The sequence below is a fragment of the Polypterus senegalus genome, chromosome 7 (genome assembly GCF_016835505.1).
Source record: "Polypterus senegalus isolate Bchr_013 chromosome 7, ASM1683550v1, whole genome shotgun sequence".
Taxonomy (NCBI): Eukaryota; Metazoa; Chordata; class Cladistia; order Polypteriformes; family Polypteridae; genus Polypterus; species Polypterus senegalus.
The window spans coordinates 144,565,123-144,586,431 of NC_053160.1; the positions used below are offsets into that span (position 1 = coordinate 144,565,123).

At 37.8% G+C, this 21,309-nt stretch overlaps 1 protein-coding gene across 2 annotated transcripts in view; it reads left to right on the forward strand.

Annotated features, from left to right (window-relative positions):
- The window catches only part of arsk (arylsulfatase family, member K), an 88,640-nt gene that overhangs the window by 66,978 nt on the left and 353 nt on the right, over window positions 1–21,309 (forward strand). The window contains exon 8 of one of the 2 annotated variants that reach the window (XR_005634403.1): window positions 21,150–21,242. Coding sequence is in view for 1 of the 2 variants with exons in the window: in XM_039759364.1 (XP_039615298.1) it covers window positions 10,783–11,057 (275 nt within the window). In the remaining variant the exon portion in view is untranslated. Of the gene's footprint in view, window positions 1–10,782; window positions 11,853–21,149; window positions 21,243–21,309 lie in introns of those variants that run through there. The other variant, XM_039759364.1, reaches the window with a different exon arrangement.

Sequence of the window (21,309 nt, forward strand, 5' to 3'; positions counted from 1 at the left end):
TTACAAGTTAATTTTGCTAGCATATAAACTTCTTTATGACAATGGTCCTATCTGTCTTTCTAACATATTGCATTATTACATAGCCTGCCTCAATTTGCAGTCACCTAAAGAAAAATTACTTGTTGTCCCCCACACTAAGTACAAGTCATAGAGTGACAAAATATATATTACTATAGTTCCAAGGTGGAATTCTCTGCCTCTATACATTTAACATTCTTCTACAGTTTCTGCTTTCAAAACAAATTTAACAACTTATCTTTATAAACAGGCATTTAATATGGTGTTTAATGTTTTTTCCTTGTTTTCTGTTATCATTTTTATTTTTCTTTGCCTTTTTTAAACATTTTTATGTACAGTGTCCTTGAGTGTCATGAAAGATTAGATTCACTAGTGATTGTTTTTTATATCTTTCATGAACTCTGTTATTTCTTCCTGCATTCTAACCAAATGCTATTTGGATATGTAAGTTTGTTTCTTGCAATAAACTGGTGGCCCATCCATTCCTGGTTCATACCTTTTACCCCTATGAGGAAATAAATTGAATTAAACTGTGAAATAAATAATCTGAGACTATTTAATATAGTAATATTTAGTTCTGACATAAGTCAAATTTGTTTTTGGAATTGTTTTTCACAGCAGTGATTAGAGTAATAGAGAAGTCGCAGATTTGTCTGTTATTTGTAATCAATGTACATAACCAGAGAAGAGCGCATCTCTTTTGTGTCTTTTTGTTTCCGCTTAGTGGAGTGCTTGATTACTTTTCTAAGAGTTTAGCCGCTGTTAGCATGTGGTAATTGTTATCTGTGCATGTGTGCCGCTATTAGGCACAATGCCACGTAGAGCCCATCTGCCAAAAATATTCTTGCCTAATGCAAATTAGCTTTCTGTGGCGAATCTGCAACAGTCATCGTTTACCTATTGCTTTGCTTTGAAAAATATTTTTTATCTTACAACTTATATTGAGATATTTTATCATTTTACATTGCAAGTAAAATTCACTATTTTAATAATTATGTCTTAAACTGAAAATCAAGCAAACACTAGAGAAAAAGCTTAAATTATGGCCTTATTAAATGCTTGTTGCAAATTTGCAATGCATGCAATATCCTGATTTTTTTATCCCGGCGATAGCTGTGTTTACAGCAGATGAGACACACATTATTTTTCTTTTATTTTCTTAAGTTTAATGCATGTAAATATACTCATGAAAGTTGAAAACTTTAAATAAAATACTGTAATTAAGGCTGATGTGGCTAGAAGATGAGATGTCAATAACTTTGAAGGAAAGGCAGTTTTTTCAAAACATTAAACAAGAGCTTCATTGAAGATAGCTCATTTAACATTTTTTTCCAAGGCAATGATGGCATTGAACTTAGACTGAAAACAAGAAATGGCAAACCTACTTGAAAGCTCTGCATTTTTCTGACCAAAATTCAGTCTGTGGATAACAAACCATATTATACTAGAGCAAACTAACCTTTCAAAAAGAGGTCAGAAACGTCCATGTTTATGTTTCTCTGAAACATGACAAACCACAGAGACACTTCTCTATGAACTAGACAGAATCATCAGGTAAATGCACAAGGGGTGGGGTATGTTTTATGATAAACAACATGTAACACAAATGTAACAATCATCACAAAAACCACTCACCTGATCTGGAGTATTTAATGCTCAAGTGCTTCCCATTTTAATTTTCAACAGAGTTCTTCAGTGCTTTTCTGATTGACCATTGTGCTGGACAATCTATGTATCTTAATTACAGAATATGAACTTTTACAACATGAGCAATCATTTATTGTTGGTGGAAACTTTATTAAGCATAATTTAAGTAATATTTGTAGTAAATAACATCAGTACATCACCTGCTTCATCAGGGTTATGAACACTAAATCACCACTGAACCACGTTAAAAAAAAAAAAAAGCTTACAACCTGCTACCCTACTCTCACCTCAGTTAGGCAGACCTATTTTCAGTACTTTAGCTTCCAGCTTAGAAGTAGAAACTGAAGCAGTAAGTACCAGTTAAACAGGCCGTTCAGTACTGGCCTGAAGAGACAGAGGAAAACTGTAGGATTGTTTTGACTCTGTAAATTGGCACTGAGTATGAAGTATGCTGTAACTGGAGTAATCAAAATGTGTGAAGACAACTCAAGAGCAAGTGTAGCAAGAGGTTTCTGAAACAAATAAGAACATGTAGTTTTCTTTTTTTCCCCTGTTCTCTCATGAGTAACACTATACTCGCAATTTTAAACTACAGAAAAGTGCTTGTTTTCTTTTTTGAACTTCTTTGGATGTGCCCCAGTATTGAAACAACAAAAATACTTCCACCACCACCAGCCCACCTTTATCCTAGCAAATAGTTAACCAGTCACTCTCATATTGAAGAAGCGGTCACAACTGAGCTGAACTTTTCCCTCTTTTCTATTTTAATCTTTCTCTTTTAGCTATTTGTCAACAGGAATGCTCATCTTTCACACTCTTTGTTATCTACAACAACCAAAACCTTCCTCTGTCCCTCGCTCTCTGTCACTCACTCACTCATTCACTCACATGCACACACACCCACATACAGATGCTAAGCTAGTATTGGCTATCCATGTCTCCTTAATCAACCAATTTTCTAAACACCCGGATGCTCACTGAACAATTCTACTGTTCCCTTTACACATACCCACACACGCACTCATTCACACATGTTGACTTTGTATCATCTTTTTACAATACTTTTCAGCAGTCATAGTGACTGTCACATTAATAACCATCATATTTCTTACAATTTCAGTCAAAAATATATATTTTAATTTACACAGCTTAAGCAGTCCACCTTCATGTATAAAGTGTAGCTTACAATAACCCTAGCCCTAACCATTTATGTATAAACTGCCAGCTTACCTTTTTTTACATATCTACTGTACATACACACATAGGTATATGAAGTACATGCACATACATACAGTATATATATATATTTAGCTAGGCTCAAGATAGCACCAGAACATTTATTACTTTATGTACTTTTTGTTCTCTCTCTTCTTTATTTGTATAGCCTAACCAATAAAGGTACTTTTCACTCAGATAATCGCCATGATTTTTTAATCAACACTTTCCCCTGCTTCTTCGACCTACAGACCTTAAAATGACTTAGTTTAACTACTTTGTCTAAATTTATGGCCTTTGTGTAAATAACTTACATTACTGGACCCTCATATTTCACAAATAGCCACACAAAGGTTCTCAAGGGCATCCTCATCACTCCTTCTGAAGTACAATAACAAGCACAAGGTTTCCACAGTATTAAAGGTACAGACACTCATGTGCTACACTTTGAAGTTGTCTGTCTTCCCTTTGCCATGAAGAGAATGGTAACAGTCAAAAGTGTACAAAAGGATACGTTTGGGTCAGAACACTAATACTCTTGAAGGATGTTACTCTAGTACATTCATGTCCAACATTATCTATACTGTCAAAACTATGGCAGAGACACTTTTGAAGGGTAGCCTTTCCATGGGCCACTGGGAAAGGAGGGCTGAGCCAGATATGAGCTGAGCTGAGCTGGAAGGCTAGGGTGACATTGGAAGTGATCCGGGAAATAACCTCATAAGGGGCTCCACCTCTTCATTTAGACAAGCTTGGAGTCAGGTGAGGAGGAGATGGAAGAGCCTGCCTTCCAAAAGGAGGAGGACATGGAGGCCATTTGATAAAAGAAAGGTGTGGCTATGAGGCTGGGAGCCATTTTACTTACAGTATGTGAAAGGATTTCTGTTCTTGTTCTTGGGGTAATATACAAAATTATAATAGCAGTAGATGCTGGGCTCCAAATTCTTGAGTAAAATATTTCTTTTGAAAGGGAGGTATACATTAATGATTAAAAAAGATATAGATACTTAAACACAATGTACGTACATTACCTTTTTTGCAGTCACAACAGAAAGGCATAAATGGGAGTAAAATAAGTTTAAAACAGAACAATTGCTGTATTAAGGCTCCACTAAATGTTTAATATACAGTATATTCTGAATATTATAAGTAAACATTTTATGCTAAAGGCCTCTCAATTTTCTCACTTTCTTGTTCTTGTGTGTCTAATTTTATTAACGTTTGAAGAGAACCAACAATTCTCATTCTAACTGCAACTGCCTGCTAGCTTTGACAGCATTGGTATTCAAAAATTAACTTTGTCCAGGCCAGCTGAGCACAATGGCTCCTGCATACTGTACATACATACCTTATGCACATTTTTTAACTGTCAATGGACCAAGCACTAGAACTACTTATGGGTCATCCATATTTCCTGACACATTACAAGGTTACATAGGTCAAGGTCAATATCTTAGCAAACTTTATTATTCCTGAGTTAAAACATTAACTTGTATTTATGTCAGTTTCATAACAAAGAACATCAGGCCAAGTCATCATAAAAAGGAATTAAAGAACATAATTATGGAAAGTATAGGAACTCTTGTATTACATTATTTTGATCTTGATTGCAGCATTCTGTTGCTTTTGAAACTGTTGAAATGAAATTTGTAGTACAGGACTTAATTAAGCTTTTATTTTTCAGTTCCAAAGTCATTTGATCTACCAGAAAATACTGTTTTTACATCTCCTGACACAAGCAAGAAGAAAGCTAGGGTCCTAACATGTTTGGCCTTTTTAGATCAGGTTATCCATAGTAGTGTTAACCTATCTGCCCCATTACTGTATGCCAGAAGAAAGGCAGAAGTCTCTTGTTCTCACATTTTCTAGGATTCACCAGGCTATACCAAGTCTAATGAATAAAGTTGAGGCAGATTTTCAGTTCAAAAGCTTGATCTTGTTTTAGTATGCTTCACTGTCATGCACAAAAATATCTTATATAAATGATTTATTTAACAATATTTAAGCAAACATTTACATTTACATTTATTTGCTTTGCTGACGCTTTTTATCTTACAAAAGAGCTAAACATAATTGAGTAACATTAGGCTTGGGCCTGTTTTCATTATTCTTTCAGACCTTGTGAGTGTGTTACTGCATACCTAACATTTGTATTATATGCTTTTTTGGTGAATGTTTTGATACGGTTTGTTGTTAAACCTATATCCTATTCACAGCTATTGTATTAGAAGTTTTGTTATCTCATTTCTCAATGACTGTAAACAATGTGGGTAAGTAACAAATTTAAAAATTATAATTTTTGGGAGGAGTATTATTTTAAAAGGCTTGTTTTCTCATATGCAGGAATTAATGCTTATGTGGCTTGCTAGACAGATAAAGCATTTTTTTCTGAAGGAACAGACAATGCTGAAATGTAAAAAGACTGTGTTTTTCAAAATGACGCACATATGATGTCTTTATTGTTTTTGTGTTAAATGTGTTCTAATTTTTGCATCAATTTTAGACTGTTTTATTTTGACAAGAAATTAGAGTGAGTGGGTAGGAAAATTAATTGGTGAAAGAATTTTAAAATATGCTGTGAGTAATCAGGCAGAGTTACATAGTAGCTAAGGACCTGAACTGAAATCTACATAACTACAAATTCCCAGCATATGGCCCTGAACATACCATTTGCTCTAGTATTAAGTGCAAAAATATACTGTATTGTATGGGTAAAGTACTTTGGAATGGTGTCAAAGGTAAAATAAACATTATCGTTGATACATGTATGATGAACCATCTCTCTACAGTATTGCATGTTCCTCTGAACTCTGAAATGGTCTCCTATAACTTATTTAGGGAGTATGATATTTTTTTTTTACAAATCTATTTTGTAACTCCACAGATGTTCAGCTTTAAACCATTTTTAGAAAAAAACACTGTGAACTAGAGCCATAGGGCATAATTGGTATCTGTGATGTGCATGGTGCAAACACTGCTGTAAGAAATCAGGGTAAGACACCAGGGGACATGTTTAACACTGCTTTTTTGGATCAGGAAAGAGCCCATTAACGTAAATTTTCTAGGTTTTGAAAAGTGATGACCTCTTACTGTATTTTTGAGGCTGTGTTTATTTTAAGTAAGATGTGAATGACTAATCAGTTTTTGTTGAAAGGTGTTGCATATTTTAAATGCGACCTACACTTGACAAGTTATTAGTATATCATACTTTCACAGTCAATCCTCCTTGCTGTCTTTTGTATGTGTCAAGGAAGGAAGGTGTTTCATTAGTGGAAAGTGTGTTTTGCTATAATTTGGTAACTAAGGAATAGTCACAGACAGACTTCGTAATGCACATCTTGTATTAGGAGCATGTCCTTCATAGCAGTATGACTTATTATTTAGACAATTGGTTCTTGCTACCAAAAATCAAAGGCACATAAGGGTACATTGTAAAAAGCATAAAAGTATTCTTGCCTTGTCTTCCTCCCTACAGGGATATGTTGAAATAATTCATGTAAGTTCAGATGTCAAATAATCACTGTTTTCCTCTGCATATGATTACAGATATGAGTCACAAATGAAAATAAATTAATGCTCAGAGGTTTTCAATCTGTATTATGCTAATACATAGCTTAGACAGAATTGTACATCATTTGTTCTGAATAATCTAAGGTTATTCTTTGATGGATTGGTTTCTCAACAGTAGTTTGTCTCACGTTGAGCAAATGTAATGGAATAAAGAAGTTAACTAAAGTAAATAGAAGGCTAGAGTTAGTGGTATTATGTCATATTCTGCCAAAGCCATGGCCGTTCACCTACATCATAGTATACAGTCATATGAAAAAGTTTGGGAACCCCTCTCAGCCTGTGTAATAATTTACTTTTAACAAAAAAGATAACAGTGGTATGTCTTACATTTCCTAGGAACAACTGAGTACTAGGGTGTTTTCTGAACAAAGATTTTTAGTGAAGCAGTATTTAGTTGTATGAAATTAAATCAAATGTGAAGAACTGGCTGTGCAAAAATTTGGGTACCCTTGTAATTTTGCTGATTTGATGTAACTGCTCAATAGTGATTACTTGCAACACCAAATTGATTGGATTAGCTCGTTAAGCCTTGAACTTCATAGACAGGTGTGTCCTATTTTGAGAAAAGGTATTTAAGGTGGTCAATTGCAAGTTGTGCTTCCCTTTGACTCTCCTCTGAAGAGTGAGAGCATGGGATCCTCAAAGCAACTCTCAAAAGATCTGAAAACAAATATATATATAATAATATATATAAACAAAGATTGTTCAGTATCATGGTTTAGGGAAAGGCTACAAAAAGCTATCTCGAAGGTTTAAACTGTCAGTTTCAACTGTAGGAATGGAATCAGGAAATGGAAAGCCACAGGCACAGTTGCTGTTAAACTCAGATCTGGCAGGCCACGAAAAATACAGGAGCAGTATACTGTATGTGCAAGATTGTGAAAATGGTTACAGACAACCCACATATCACCTACAAAGACCTGCAAGGACATCTTGTTGCAGATGGTGTATCTGTACATCGTTCTATTCAGCGCAATTTGCACAAAGAACATCTGTATGGCAGGATAATGAAAAAGAAGCCCTTTCTGCACTCACACCACAAACAAAGTCACTTGTTGTACGCAAATACTCATTTAGACAAACCAGATTCATTTTGCAACAAAGTGCTTTGGACTGATGAGACAAAAATTGAGTTATTTAGTCATAACAAAAAGCGGTTTGCATGGAGGAAGAAGAACACCACATTCCACGAAAAACACCTGCTACCTACTGTCAAATTTAGTGGAGGTTCCATCATGCTGTGGGGCTGTGTGGCTAGTTCAGGAACTGGGGCCCTTGTTAAAGTCAACCCAGTATCAACAAATTCTTCAGGATAATGTTCAAGCATTAGTCACAAAGTTAAAGTTACACAGGGGTTGGATATTACATCAAGACGACCCAAAACGCAGTCTGAAATGTACAAAGGCATTAATGCAGAGGGAGAAGTATAATGTTCTGGAATGTCCGTCACAGTCCCCTGACTTAAATTTCATCACAAATCTATGGGATGATTTGAAGCAGGCTGTCCATGCTCGGCAGCCATCAAATTTAACTGAACTGAAGAGATTTTGTATGGAAGAATGGTCAAAAATACCTACATCCAGAATCAGACACTCATCAAAGGCTAAAGAAGGTGTCTAGAGGCTGTTATATTTGCAAAAGGAGACTAAACTAAGTATTGATGTAATATCTCTGTTGGGGTGTCCAAATGTATGCACCTGTCTAATTTTGTTATGAATATTGCATATTTTCTGTTAATCCAATAAACTTAATGTCACTGCTGAAATACTACTGTTTCCATAAGGCATGTCATATATTAAAAGGAAGTTGCTACTTTGAAAGCTCAGCCAATTATAAACAAAAATCCAAAGAATTAAGAGGGGTTCACAAACTTTTTCATATGACTGTATTTTACAATGCTCAAGAAAGGCCTGAGTGACCATTTGTCCAGGGGCAAAAACTGTATGCCTTGCTTTGCTTTTTCTTAATGGGTGGTTGGAGAATTATATTGTGAAGCCTGTACTGCAATATGCATTGTATATGAATTAATTGTATCTCATGCCCATTAAGAATATGAGAATATGGGGTCAGGTGAAGGTAGTTGGCTTTACAGTTTTGGCTTGCTGCTGGTCCTGGACAGGGGTTTTGCTATCACTTATAAACTGCCCATATTTTCAAATGTTATTAACATTTAGTAATATTATTATTAAGTTTTACAACCTAATGTGCATAAAATGTGTGTAGAAGGCTGTTATTAAAGAGAAGGATGGGGCTAGGCAAAGCCCCTGGAAACATACAGAATCCCAGTCATGTTTGGACTGGGGCTTCTCTTATAGCTCCCTTCATGGAGTTTTACATTAGCCCTGTCTATAACTAGGATGGGGCTGCAAGAATAATAAAATTCTTTGCTGTAGGGTTGTGCCTCTAGCTGTGTCAAATAAGAATTAGCGAATTTTCCATTGGTGTTCAGTGATTTTATTTAGTTTGTATTTTTCCTTTCTCCATTGTGTTTTAAAGATGTATGACTGCCCTATTGCTTTCTTGATTTTTACAAACTCGTTTTTACCTTGAATTTAATTTTTCATTTTTTAATAATTGTTATCCTGGCTCTTCAGTTTTCTCTCAAATTGGTTGGAGTAGTCTGAAAAGCATTATGGCATGTCACTTTGTTCTAGATCCTCGCAGCTTGGCTTCCTTACCCAGGAACTCCCTGTTATAAGGATAGCACAAGGAGCCATACGTCCTACTTATGGAGAAAGTTTTCTGCCATTATTCCATGAGCATTAAAATAAATGATGTCAGAGGTTGATTACTAAATGAAGACTGATTGAGTTCCCACAGGTAGAAAGACTTGTAGTAAGATGGCCCAATGACCTACTGTATATTTCAGCCGCTGCTGTATGTAATGGAAAAAAAGCTGCCTGGGAACTACCAGAAGTGCATTTTTCTTTAAATGGAAACTAGGGTTCAAGGTATAGAGATTGCCGGGGAGAAGGCTGGTGCAATTCCAGATTTTCTAGATCACAGGAGTCATTTCTTCTATGTGAGTCCTTAAAATAACTCCTCACCAGATGCTCAGTTACCGAGGAGACATAAAGTCAATGCTCAACTGGCTGGAAAAAAGACAAACCAAAGCTAGACTGGGAAAGATGGCAATTAGAAGGTGGGAAAACAATGAACCTTATGGTACTTCATGGGGAACTACAGCTCCTCCTACAAGAAATGCTTCAGAGCCTAAATTTTTGTTTAGTTATTACTTTGTTGTTCATCCATCCCTTTAATTTTTTTAATAAACATTTTTTGATCACTTTAGCATTCTTGACAGTGTTTTTGTGAAGAGGACATACAATGTTGTTCATAGTATAAGTGTGTTTGGAAATATGTAGTGCTGTGAGAACATACAGTGTGTGCACATTTGAAAAATGTTGGTAGCCTTTAATACATGGACATAACATTTTGGAACTCTGATATATTAATCTGAAATAGTCCTCTGGTACTATTTCAGAACTATCAATAAAATGATCTGATGCGTCAGCAGCTGAATTCCACTGATTGGGATGGTTCTTTTTTACTACATTGCTATCATATGTGTTATTTGAACCTTTTGACTGTTGCCACGCATGCGCATCCGAGGATCCCCTTGCTGGCTCATTGGATTTATATGGTAACCCACTGGGGCGAAAGGGGGCGCTGTCGCTAACTGTGTCGTCTCCTTTTTCCCCGCAGCTCCCAGAAACCTCTTAATGAGGGAAACTAGCTCCTCTTCTTCCGGTCCTCCTGTTATAAAAAGCCCGGCTGCCTCTACTGAGTGGTCTCTTGAGACTGGTTCCTGATGAATAGCCAGAAGACACAGAGCTGGTGTCCCAAATATTCTTCATTTGTTCCGGTTCTGTTTGGATGTGTGCTCGGCCAGCTCACACTGTTTATTGTAATTGATGGAAAATAAAATATTGATCACAATAAAAATCTAATTACCTGATCTAAGAAATAGCACTATTCAATTCAAGCTTTACAAGCAAAATGTAGGAAATGTTGAATGATTAAACAAAATATGCCTGTCAAGTATACTCTTTAAATAAAGTGACTACATGTGAAAATACCAAAATAGCTTTTCCACAAAAATAATTTTCAGCTGTTCTACCTAGTTTGCAAAAAAGAGATTGTTTTCATGATTTTCATGTTCTCATTTCTCCTGTAATATGTAATATCTTTACCATGTCAAAATGAACTTCAGCTAATCAACTTTATGTCTTTTGTTAGCTCTCCTCTATACATTTTTATATTACGAATAAAAGCACCATTTAGGTGCATCCATCTTCCATCCCAATAATTATCTTCTTTTTGATTTTTCAGATCTTTCAAATGACAAAGATGAGCTCCATAATGTGGCTGCAGTCTATCCTAGGATCACAGAAAGTTTAGAAAGACTTCTCCTGTCTATTGTGGATTACCCAGCTGTCTCCAGGGCTGTCCAAATGTACAATAGGCAACAGTTTAAATTGTGGAAACTCAGCCTTGGAAGAAACTATAGTGAAGTTATTGCGAATCTCAGATGGCATGTAGACTGGCAACAAAATCCTAAAATGTATGAAGATGCTATAGAAAAATGGCTAAATACAGATGTTTAATTATAAAGAAAATTACAACAAAGATTAACATTTACACTAATGATCTCACAGAAATATTTTGTTCATTAATATAATGTTAGTACAGTGGCATAATCAGTAGCATGGCTACTCCACAGCTCCAGTGACTTAGGCTTTCGTAGACACTGTTTAGAGACTGAATGCTTCCTTTGTGCCCATGTATGGTTTCTCCAGGTACTCCAATTTTCTTTCACCTTCCAAAGACATGCAGGTAGTGTTGCTTGGTGACTCTGAATTGTCACTGTGTGAATGAGCATACCATGTGTAGGACTGGAACCCCATCCTCAGCTTATTCCTTTCTTTCACACAATGTTTCTGGAGTATACTCTCACTCCACTTTACTCTTCCCAGGAAAAAAAAAATGATTTTAATAAGTAATATTAACAAATAGCGAAATCGTCTCAATGTGCCTGGTACTGTTTGTGTGGTATGTTGTCTCTTTCAAGGCCTGCTCTTGCCTTTAATCCAGGAAATACTGTATGTAGACACAGAAAATGGACAGATTAAAAAGTACATAACTTGGAGTTGTTAAAGCAGGTGACTGCTGATGTACTGTATGATCCATGGCCTTGTTAGAGAAAGCTAACAGGCAAGCTGGTCCTCTAAATGAATCATAATAGTCCAGTAAACATTAATGAGTAAGAATCCTATGGATAAATCGAGTTCTTTACACCAGATAGTTTTTCTCCTTCAGATGTACACTTTGAAATTCTCATTTATTTTAGATAAGGAACATAATGTTTATTTAAATGGAATAAATATGCACTGAGAAATGGACATGGAAATCTTGACTGTATTACGCATATATACAGTGATGTGTACGAGTGGATGTAAGTATTTTGGATGTTTCTAAAACTTGAGTTTTGTGTTATTCTTTTGAGCAAATTTTGACCTTATTCCTAGGCATGAAGACATGCCAGGAGGTTGTACTCCATTTACTGATGTCATTTTCAGTGTAACACTGGAGGGCACTTTTGCTCCTCAACCCAACACACAGACACTGACAACGCTAATTAAAAGCACCAAGAAGGTATTTTAATGCTTCTTCTTTGATGATGGTGCCTCCAAAGCACCCCAACCATGATAAAGAGGCAATTAAACAGCAAACACAAATATTTATAAATCATATCTCTCTCTTCCACACCTCCCAGCATGCTCTGTCTTGTATCCCCCCCATACCCCCCATCTCCCCCAACTTTGGCTCGCTTGCTGAGTCTCCAGCAGTCCTTTCTATCGTCCTTGATCCAGAAGTGCTTCTCCTCTTCCGTTCACATGACTTGCCAGCACTTCCGGTTCAGATGGAGAATTTGCTTTTTCTTCAGCCCAGAAGTACTACGGAGCTTCCTTCCCTGAGACTTTGGAGTACTTCTGGGCTATGCAGACAGTAAAACCTCCCAGGTCCCCCTGCAGCATCTCCTGGGTGGAACCCATGGTCCCCAGCAGGGCCGTGAAGCCAAACTCTTGATCCCAAAGTGCCCTATGGCAGTGGTCCCCAACCTTTTTGACACCAAGGACTGCTTCAGTAGAGACAAATTTTTCCAGGAACCGGGAAGGGGGAGGGGGTCGTTTTTATACACAATTTACATTACATTTTTATTATTTTTAAGGTATAACATTGTAATAGAAATTATACAACTTACCATAATGCAGAATCAATGGGAGGCCTTAGCTTGGTTTCCTGCAACTAGACAATCCCATCTGGGGACGACGGAAGACAGTGACACACAAAGTGTGTTGCTTGTGTTCAGTCTACTCCGTAATCTCGTGTTAGTTGCTGTCACTGCAGAAAATGCTGCCTCACAAAGATAGGATGTTGGAAATGGAAGCAGACTTTTCAGTGCTTTTGTGGCAACCTCAGGATATTCCGCCTTGACTTTAATCCAAAACATATGGAGATTTGAAGTTGTTTAAAACATACTTTTAAGGCCACCATCATTTGCAACCTCAAGCAGTTATCTTCTTCAAGCACAAAGTTGATTCACCTGGATTATTCACAAATGGGTCACGGATCCATTCCTTCCCATTTTGGTGGTCTTTTGTGGTTGGGAATAATGCTCAAACTCTATTGAAAGCTGAGAAAGGTGATCATAAACCAGCTGGGAGAAAGAAGGCCCTGACTTGATACCTTTAACAACCTCTGTTAACGTTTGAAACATATCAAAAATCCTAATGTTCACTCGTCGTCCCCTTAAATCAAGTTTGGCTTTGAATGCAGCCACTTTATCTGCCAACGTGAACAAAGGGTATCTTCTGCCTCTGCCCCACATGCTGCTGCTCCACCACTGCTTCGGATTTTCCTCCTCATGGTCCTCCAGCACTCCTCCAGCCTGGCTGGATACTGGGTAAAGGTGGGGTGCCCAATAATGCCTGTATGCCTGTTCATATTGTGAGGTTTCTGAAGTCTTTTGGGATCTCCCAAAATGGGAACATCACGCTGAAATGCATCCCGAAGCGTGATTGTCACGTCTGTAAGACTGTCTTTTACCAGGGCAGAGCAACAGCAGGCTCACAGCACTGTATTGAAGCGCCACAGAAGCGAATTCTAAAAGACGGTGTTGCTCTAGAAGTCCCTGTCTTGCATCCCAAAACACGAAACTGAGTCTCAGTACTTTAGCAAAACCAGCTTTATTCAGCTTGAAACAGGAACAGCAGTCAGACAGGGCTGTGACCAGGTTAGTGGCCAAGTAATCCTGTTGCCTGCATTTACAATGTTCCCTGCATCACCCATCGAGATCTTTTCTGTTTGATTTGGCGGAGATACGCAGCAGAGCTTTGAGCCTGCTGTTGCCCCGGCAATGGATAAACTGTCCTCCACAGACACAGGGATCAAACTTCAGAATTCTCTTCAGCGTGTTGTCCCAAAAGTGTTCAGAAACTTCACATTTTCTTGAATAAGTGCCGCAATAATAGGAATGTTTCTTGAATGAGCATCACTGAACCACATAAAATCTGTCTTCAAATGCAGCAGTTTGCATATGTTTGCAACCCAAGATTTTTCTTCTTTTTTTGCATATAACAAAGAAATATGCATTGCATTTGTCATTCCAACCGATTGCTCATTACAAACATTAACACTTATTATTTTTTTATGTCTGCCTTTTCTATAGGACGGTGATAATAAGTTAAATTCCAGTGGATATTTTTCAAATGTTGACAAGCAATAAGCAAAAGGTATCACTGAAAACGACAGGAAACAAAAACAGCAAAAAAAAAAACAGTACGAGGAAAATTCGAAGAAAGAATTTTTTTTTACTATGTTTCTGTTTGGGGATCATTCTGCACAACTGAGCTGCGACCACAGAACTAACTGCTCTGCGGCTGATTTATTCAAGCATTTCAAGGTCACTTCGTTGTAGTGAAAGTATCTGCTGAATGTACTTTGTAGAAAATGAGATTTCTATAGACTCATGTCATATGGAGAAAGTGTTGGGACCATAAAAATACTTTGTTGTAATACTCTCTCTCCTCTCTCTGTGCCGCTGCAAAGCCCCACCTGCCTAGCGTTCTGAAAAGTGTCCTCAGTGAAGGGAGCAGCCATTTTGCTGTAGCCCTTGACTGAATGAGTCTCTGTTGGCGGCAGTTCTCTCGGGCCACTGCCCACTAGGGCTTGGGGACCCCTGCCCTGCGGGAATCTGGGGCACTGCTATGCTGCAGGGAAGTCACCATCTAGGGTCTTGGGGGAGGCAGTCTCTCAAAGTAGCTGCCTTCCCCCATCCTTCCGTTCTTTGGGTGTCCTGGCCGGGTTGAGCTACCGGCCGTCCATCACACCAGTCACATGCAAAATGTGTGAGTTCCAAATTTATAGCACTTAAAAGTTTGATAAATGAGGGTAGATCTTTCAATCCACCAAGCTAATCTATTTTAATGTCTCTTCCAGATACTTTTTTAAATTAATCAAGATTTCCATTTCAGCTACACGACTATGTAGTTTGCTTTAGGTTCCCACTATTTTTGTTTAAAACGTGTGGTTTATAGTGCATATTTCTAAACTGTGCCAATACAGATGGAAAAAAAAAACAAACCAAGTATTGTGTTGTAATTGAATTTCTAAAATTAGAGATTAAGGATAGATTCTTTCTCGCCGCTCAATACCAGTCTGTCAGTACCAGTCTTCTTAATATGTCATAGTACAACATTTCTCCAAAATGACCTGAGGTCTGGCTAGATTTGACATTTAATATTTGAAAAAAAATGTTGCCACTGTGGAGGAAATCATAGTAGAGATTTGGAGAGTTATAGTATGCAAGATACCAGTCACTGTATGGAGTAATTATGCATCAATAGAATCCATTGTTCCGGCACGGTGAAAGATGAATAAGGCCAGTGCATGTTGGTTGCTCAGAATGTTTACTTCTACAATTAAGATTCACCATATCTAATGTTACAAGCAAAAATGGATGGATGAAATTTAAAAGGCATTTCAAAATTTGGGAAGAAAACCAAGAATACATAACATAATGGAAAAAGTGATACAATTTCTATGTAATTTTTTTATTTCATTTTGCATGAGTTGAACTGTTACGTTTTTAATCTCTTCCCAGCTGTTTCCTTCCCAACATTCTAGGAGCTCTGTTTCACCGTTTTGCTTTTTTTTGAACTTCAAATTTCTTTAACTTTTTTATCTACTATTTAAGTACCTTATTCTTTCTAGACTTGGGAAAATCATTAGCTGAATATAGCTGTACTGTTCCTCATATCTCACCATATAGACAGTCAAGCAAACTGGACTAAAAAAGAGCACAAAATAAAGCATTAGCCTTGTAGCTCAAGAATATTTTTACACCATGCCAGAATTATGTTACTGAATAAAGAAACAACAGATAATCATGGTTCTGTCACAACATATTGAGTTGAAGAAGACTAAGATGCATGTAGCTGTACCAGAGAAAATGTCCTGAATATATGTGATACATCACTTTTGGGCAGCAGACAAATAGCAGTAAGTGTGAACTGGCTTAGAGACCAGCGGGTCAGCACAAAACAAAATATATCTCATTTGAAATCAAGCAATACATTGAAAAATGTAGCAGTTATTGCTCGCTCACAAGATTTCCCTCAGTATTGATTAGCTCTCCATACCTTTGTTGTTTTCAATGGCTTGTTATCTATAATGGCTTGTTGTCTTTTCTTCGATCAGTAAACTGTCAATGCATTATAGAGATGGTTTATTTCAGTTCAGGGTCACAGCAGCTGAGATGTACTATTTTTATTTTTTTTTTTTTTACCCTCAGCTCCTGTGGCTGTAACCTGGTGATCAGGAAGCAGGTTATTTCATCAATATTATCAATTCCCAGTCACCAAACGGAAAGAAAACAATGTGCACTACCTGCCCAGGCAACTCAGTATTTTAAGGTGGTATTAACCTAATGTGCCATGATCTTTGATGATGTCCTTTTTCTCACCAAGTTCACTAATCTTCAATAATACCTGTGCTTTACCAAGGTACCCCAAGCTCTGGTGGCACACATGCCATTTAATCGGCTATTAGCATTCTATAATAAAAAAGTAAGGCTGCTATCTGTTCATTTACGGGCAGTTAGATATGTAAAAAATATTAGGAGATAGCAAATGAATCAAAAAAGATGAAAAGAAGTGAATCAGGTCAAATAAATTGGACTTCAGTCTGAAGGGAACACTGTAACATTCATTCCAGGCGGGTGTATTATCTCATATCTATTTGTTGCTCTTTATGTTTTTGTTATTGTATTGGTTTTATTTAGTTTTATTGTAAATGTCTGTGAAGTTTCTTGTCGTTATGCACCATATTATAGCCCTTATAGTGTTCTTTGCACAAAATATGTGACTACGTCCGGTGTTAGTTTGAATTGTGCACTTTGCAACTTATTCAACCAGTGACCTATTCCTCTTACACTGTGTAACCTGCTGTAGTCTGACAGTCCTACCATCTGTTAGTGACTGCTTATATGATATTGACCTTCTCGATAAACAGTACACATGTGTTGTTGTGGATTTTGTTAGAAGAGTATATGTTTTGGACATACTCTTCTCTTTCTTGTAAAGATTTGGAAATCTATTGCATACTTTCAGTGTTTGTTTCCATAATAAATGAAAAGTTAGGATGTACTACATACTGTAGGTAATGTGTTTTAAGTAGAGATCTACAGTGGATAATTCATCTTACTGTCTCTCAGAATTCTGATTTACCCACTGAATGATGCCCAGAGATAAACTCTTTGCGGCTGGCCTTGCTCCAGATCCATCGATTTTCTGAGCCTGTTGATTAACAATTTCTGAAGTTTAAGTAAAATTCAGTTAGTAGCTCATGAAAACATCACCAACAGCTGTGCTGTAATTTACAAAAGCAGCATTAAAACCATGCATTCTTAGCTTGAGGCTGGTTATTCTCTGCTTTAGGACTGTATTTGGGCACGTACATAGGTAAAACAAGCTTTTTGACCAGCAGGCTTAGTGGCATACTGTAGGTGCATGTTTTACAAGAAATGCAAGGTACAGTGAGCAACAACACATACAGTGCAATAATTTACTTTATTTAAAAATTTGTCAAGTGACATATTTGGGACAGTTAAGGATTACTTCTTAAAATTATATTTTTCTATTAATGAGTTAGGCTGACATGGAATTATTGCTGGAATGTCTTGTCACCCTATATGTGTACTGTGGATACAAGGGTAAATAAAAAAATAAAGGCAATTTGAAAATTGCACGGTAACCACACCCGATAGAAGCTGATGCAATACGATGCAATACAATGCATTTGCGATGGCTTATGGGTAGTTCAAACATGCTTAGTGCAGTACTCTGATGTTAATCTAGATGAAGCCAAGATCAAATGAACATGGGTGCTCCACTGCAGGATTGCACCAGAATGACAGAGGAAATGAAACCTGCTGAAATTCACCATAGAATATAAACTTGTGCAGATCAGTAAACAGTTTGAGTACCCATCTTGCGCATGCTTTATGGAAACCCAAGTGATCAAGCATTATGGCATTGTGCAGAAACAGTGAAGAATGGAATCCCTTGGTCTTCTGTGATGAAGGAATTCGCCTTGTCAGTATGGGCTTGTATGCATGATGTTGATGGTCAACCAGATTGAGTTACATCAGTTACACTTGTTCTTCTCACTTTAATTGAGTTACATCAGTTACACTTGTTCTTCTCACTTTAATTGAGTTACATCAGTTACACTTGTTCTTCCCACTTTAAACCTTTTTACTGTCGTGCATGTGTCTCATTGGATCACTCTCTGGGCTAATCTGAGGCATGTACAGCCACCCCAGATAAAGAGGGGACACTGACACTGGAAGTGTCTTCCTCTAATCCTTCTACAGCACTGAGAAAACGCTCAGTGAAGGCATTTGACTCCACCCCATCAATAAATCCTGAGGCCACCAGAAGGAGGCGTCACTCTATAAATAGAGCACACTTCAGGGCAGAGATCCTACCTAGTGACTGACAGAACACATTACAAAGCCTGATGGCTTCTTTGTTTGGTTTTTGAACTGTTGTGTTTCGTTTTGTGCCCAGATCACCTACTTTTGTTTGAATTATTTCATTTGTTTAAACAGGGATGACCGGTTTGGCATCCTAAACATTTCTTTGTAGATCTTACTGTTCTTTCTTTGGCCACAATATGCATTCATAAACTTTTTGTTAAGTCATGCTGTTTTTACGACCATACTGAGCCAACAGAATGATAGCGGAAAGATAAACAGAAACAAATAAAGGCTTGGGATACCATAGGTAAACCTATTTCATGTCCAGTGATGATAAAATGCAATGCAAGGAAAAGTAAATGATGAAAAGTCATCGCTAGTAACATTTTGGCTCTTCCAGAGTGACATTGACTTCCTGTTGTAGTGAAACTTGAAGGAAGCAGAAGAGGCCGGGCTTATAAGTCGCAATGTCAGTATCCTCCAGAGAGTTCTCCATTCCAGGGCAAATAAAATTGTGTTAAAATCTCTGTCACACCCAAATCTTTACCCATAGCCAATTTAGTCAGTTCCCTAACCAAGTAACACACTCAATGCCTACTGTACAGTATGTGTTTTATATTTTATGTTTTATACTTGTAAGTAATTAAGACCACTTTACAGAGATTTGTTTTCACTTTGACATTAAAGAATCTTTTCTGTTGATGAGAGTCGAAAAATACAAATTAAATCCACTATGATTCAACGGTAAAATCTGAAAACTTCCAAGAGGGTATATATCTATATATATATTTTTATAGATGCTGTGTGTGTGCATATATGTATATATTGTGGACTTGAATCCGGACACAGACAGACGGACATCTTAAGTTCACCACACGTTTTTATTTACAATTATTTACAGTGCACTCCCCAGTGCCTCTTGCACCGTTCCCCAATGTCCAGGCCTCACAGTCTTTTGTGCCTTTCCTTCTCCTGGCCGCCTCCAGTTTTCTCTCCAGCTCCGTCTCTCTTCCACCCGACTTCCGCTCTCGACTGAAGGGAGGCGGCCCCTTAAATAGGAACCCGGATGGGCTCCAGCTGCTCCCCGGCACTCCTCCACAGACACGCCCCAGTGTGGCGGAAGTGCCGGCTGCATCCCCAGAAGCACTCCGGGTGTCCCATGTCGTCTTCCCCCCAGCACTTCCTGGTGTGCCGGAAGTGCTGGGCTCCAGGGTTGTTCAGGCACCGGGGCGCCGCCTGGCGGTGGCCACGGGTCCCTACAGGGCTGGGCTTCCAAGCCCTTTACCCGTGGTCCCCAACGTAACCAGGGCGGACGCCCCCTCGCGGTCTGAAGGAGGTACAAGCCCTCCTCCGGTCCTCCTGGGCGTCTTGGCCGGATGCCACATATATATATATATATATATATATATATATATATATATATATATATATATATATATATATATCGTTGCTGCTGCTTTTTGGTTTCCATGCCCAAGTCTCCAAGTCTGTGCTAGTTTTCCAGTAAGTATTCTGGTTTTCCTCTCATATCACCAAAGATGAGAAGGTTAGGTTAACTGGTAATTCCAAATTGATCCTTTGTGAGTGGACCCAGTCCAGGGCTTGTTTCCACCTTTTGCCCAGTCCTGACAGGAATGACTTCTTCCCTGTGTATCCCTGAATTGTAAGAATGTTGTGTTTTATGTATGTATTATATGCTGTCATAACAAAGAACAGTTGGAGATGAAGAGCTGGGATTTCAGCTAGAAACACCACTTTATGAAGAGAAAGCAGTCCAAATGAAAGTATCAGTAATCTGTGACTGAATGGCATATGTATTATTGTATCAAAGACATGACCTTCTGTACTTTTTCTCATTTTATATGTTAATAAAGATAATAGGAAATCTGCTTCTCTATTTTTGGAACTTTACGAGGTGAGACACAAAAATAACTGGACTTGGCTTGGGGCTTTCCTGGAAAACCGTCTGAAGGTCAGCTGGATGTGATTCATAGAACTATATCCCCCTCTACACGCCATCTCAGCTAGGTATATCCTGTGAATAGCCCAGTCTGTATTTGCACAACAATCGCTACACGAGTTGTCACTATAATGTCGGGTGAAAAATCGAACAACGAATCAACATCAAATTTTTCGCGAATTTCCTTTTTTTCTCTAAACCTGTCTTTGACTGACAAAAGCATTCCTGTCCTCGATCATCCTCCCTATTCGCCCAATTTAGCTCCCTGTGATTTTTACTTGTTCCTAAAAATCAAAAGTGACCTGAAGTGACCACTTTTTTCTACAGTAGATGAAATAAAAACAAAAATGGCAAGCCTGTTGAAGAGCGTCAAGCAAGAAAACTTCCAGCACTGTTTCAATCAATGGAAGATACGTATGGAGTGGTGTAGAGATCAGGAGGGGGAATATGTAGAAGGTGACAATGTTTAGAATGCTGTAATTCATCAATAAATATTTGTTTTTACCAATCCGGTTATTTTTGTGTCTCACCTCGTATTCCAAGTATCCAGAATTGCGATTTCCAGAATTTTATGTAGTGTCACAGACGTACATACAGGGGACAACTTAATGGTTCTTATAATTGTAATACCCCGCCACTCTATGGGTTGGCACTGTGTAATAATGTCTTTTCTGTCCTTCCTCTGCTGACATGAAGGTTGACAGCTTTACCACCATTGACATTGCTTCCAGCGTCCGTCCATCTGACTTCCTTCTGGAATTCCTCAAAGCCGGAAGATCCACCATCTTAGTTGAGTTTACTTTCGTGTCTTCACATTTATTGTATTTATTTATTTCTTGTTTAAATTTATATGGGG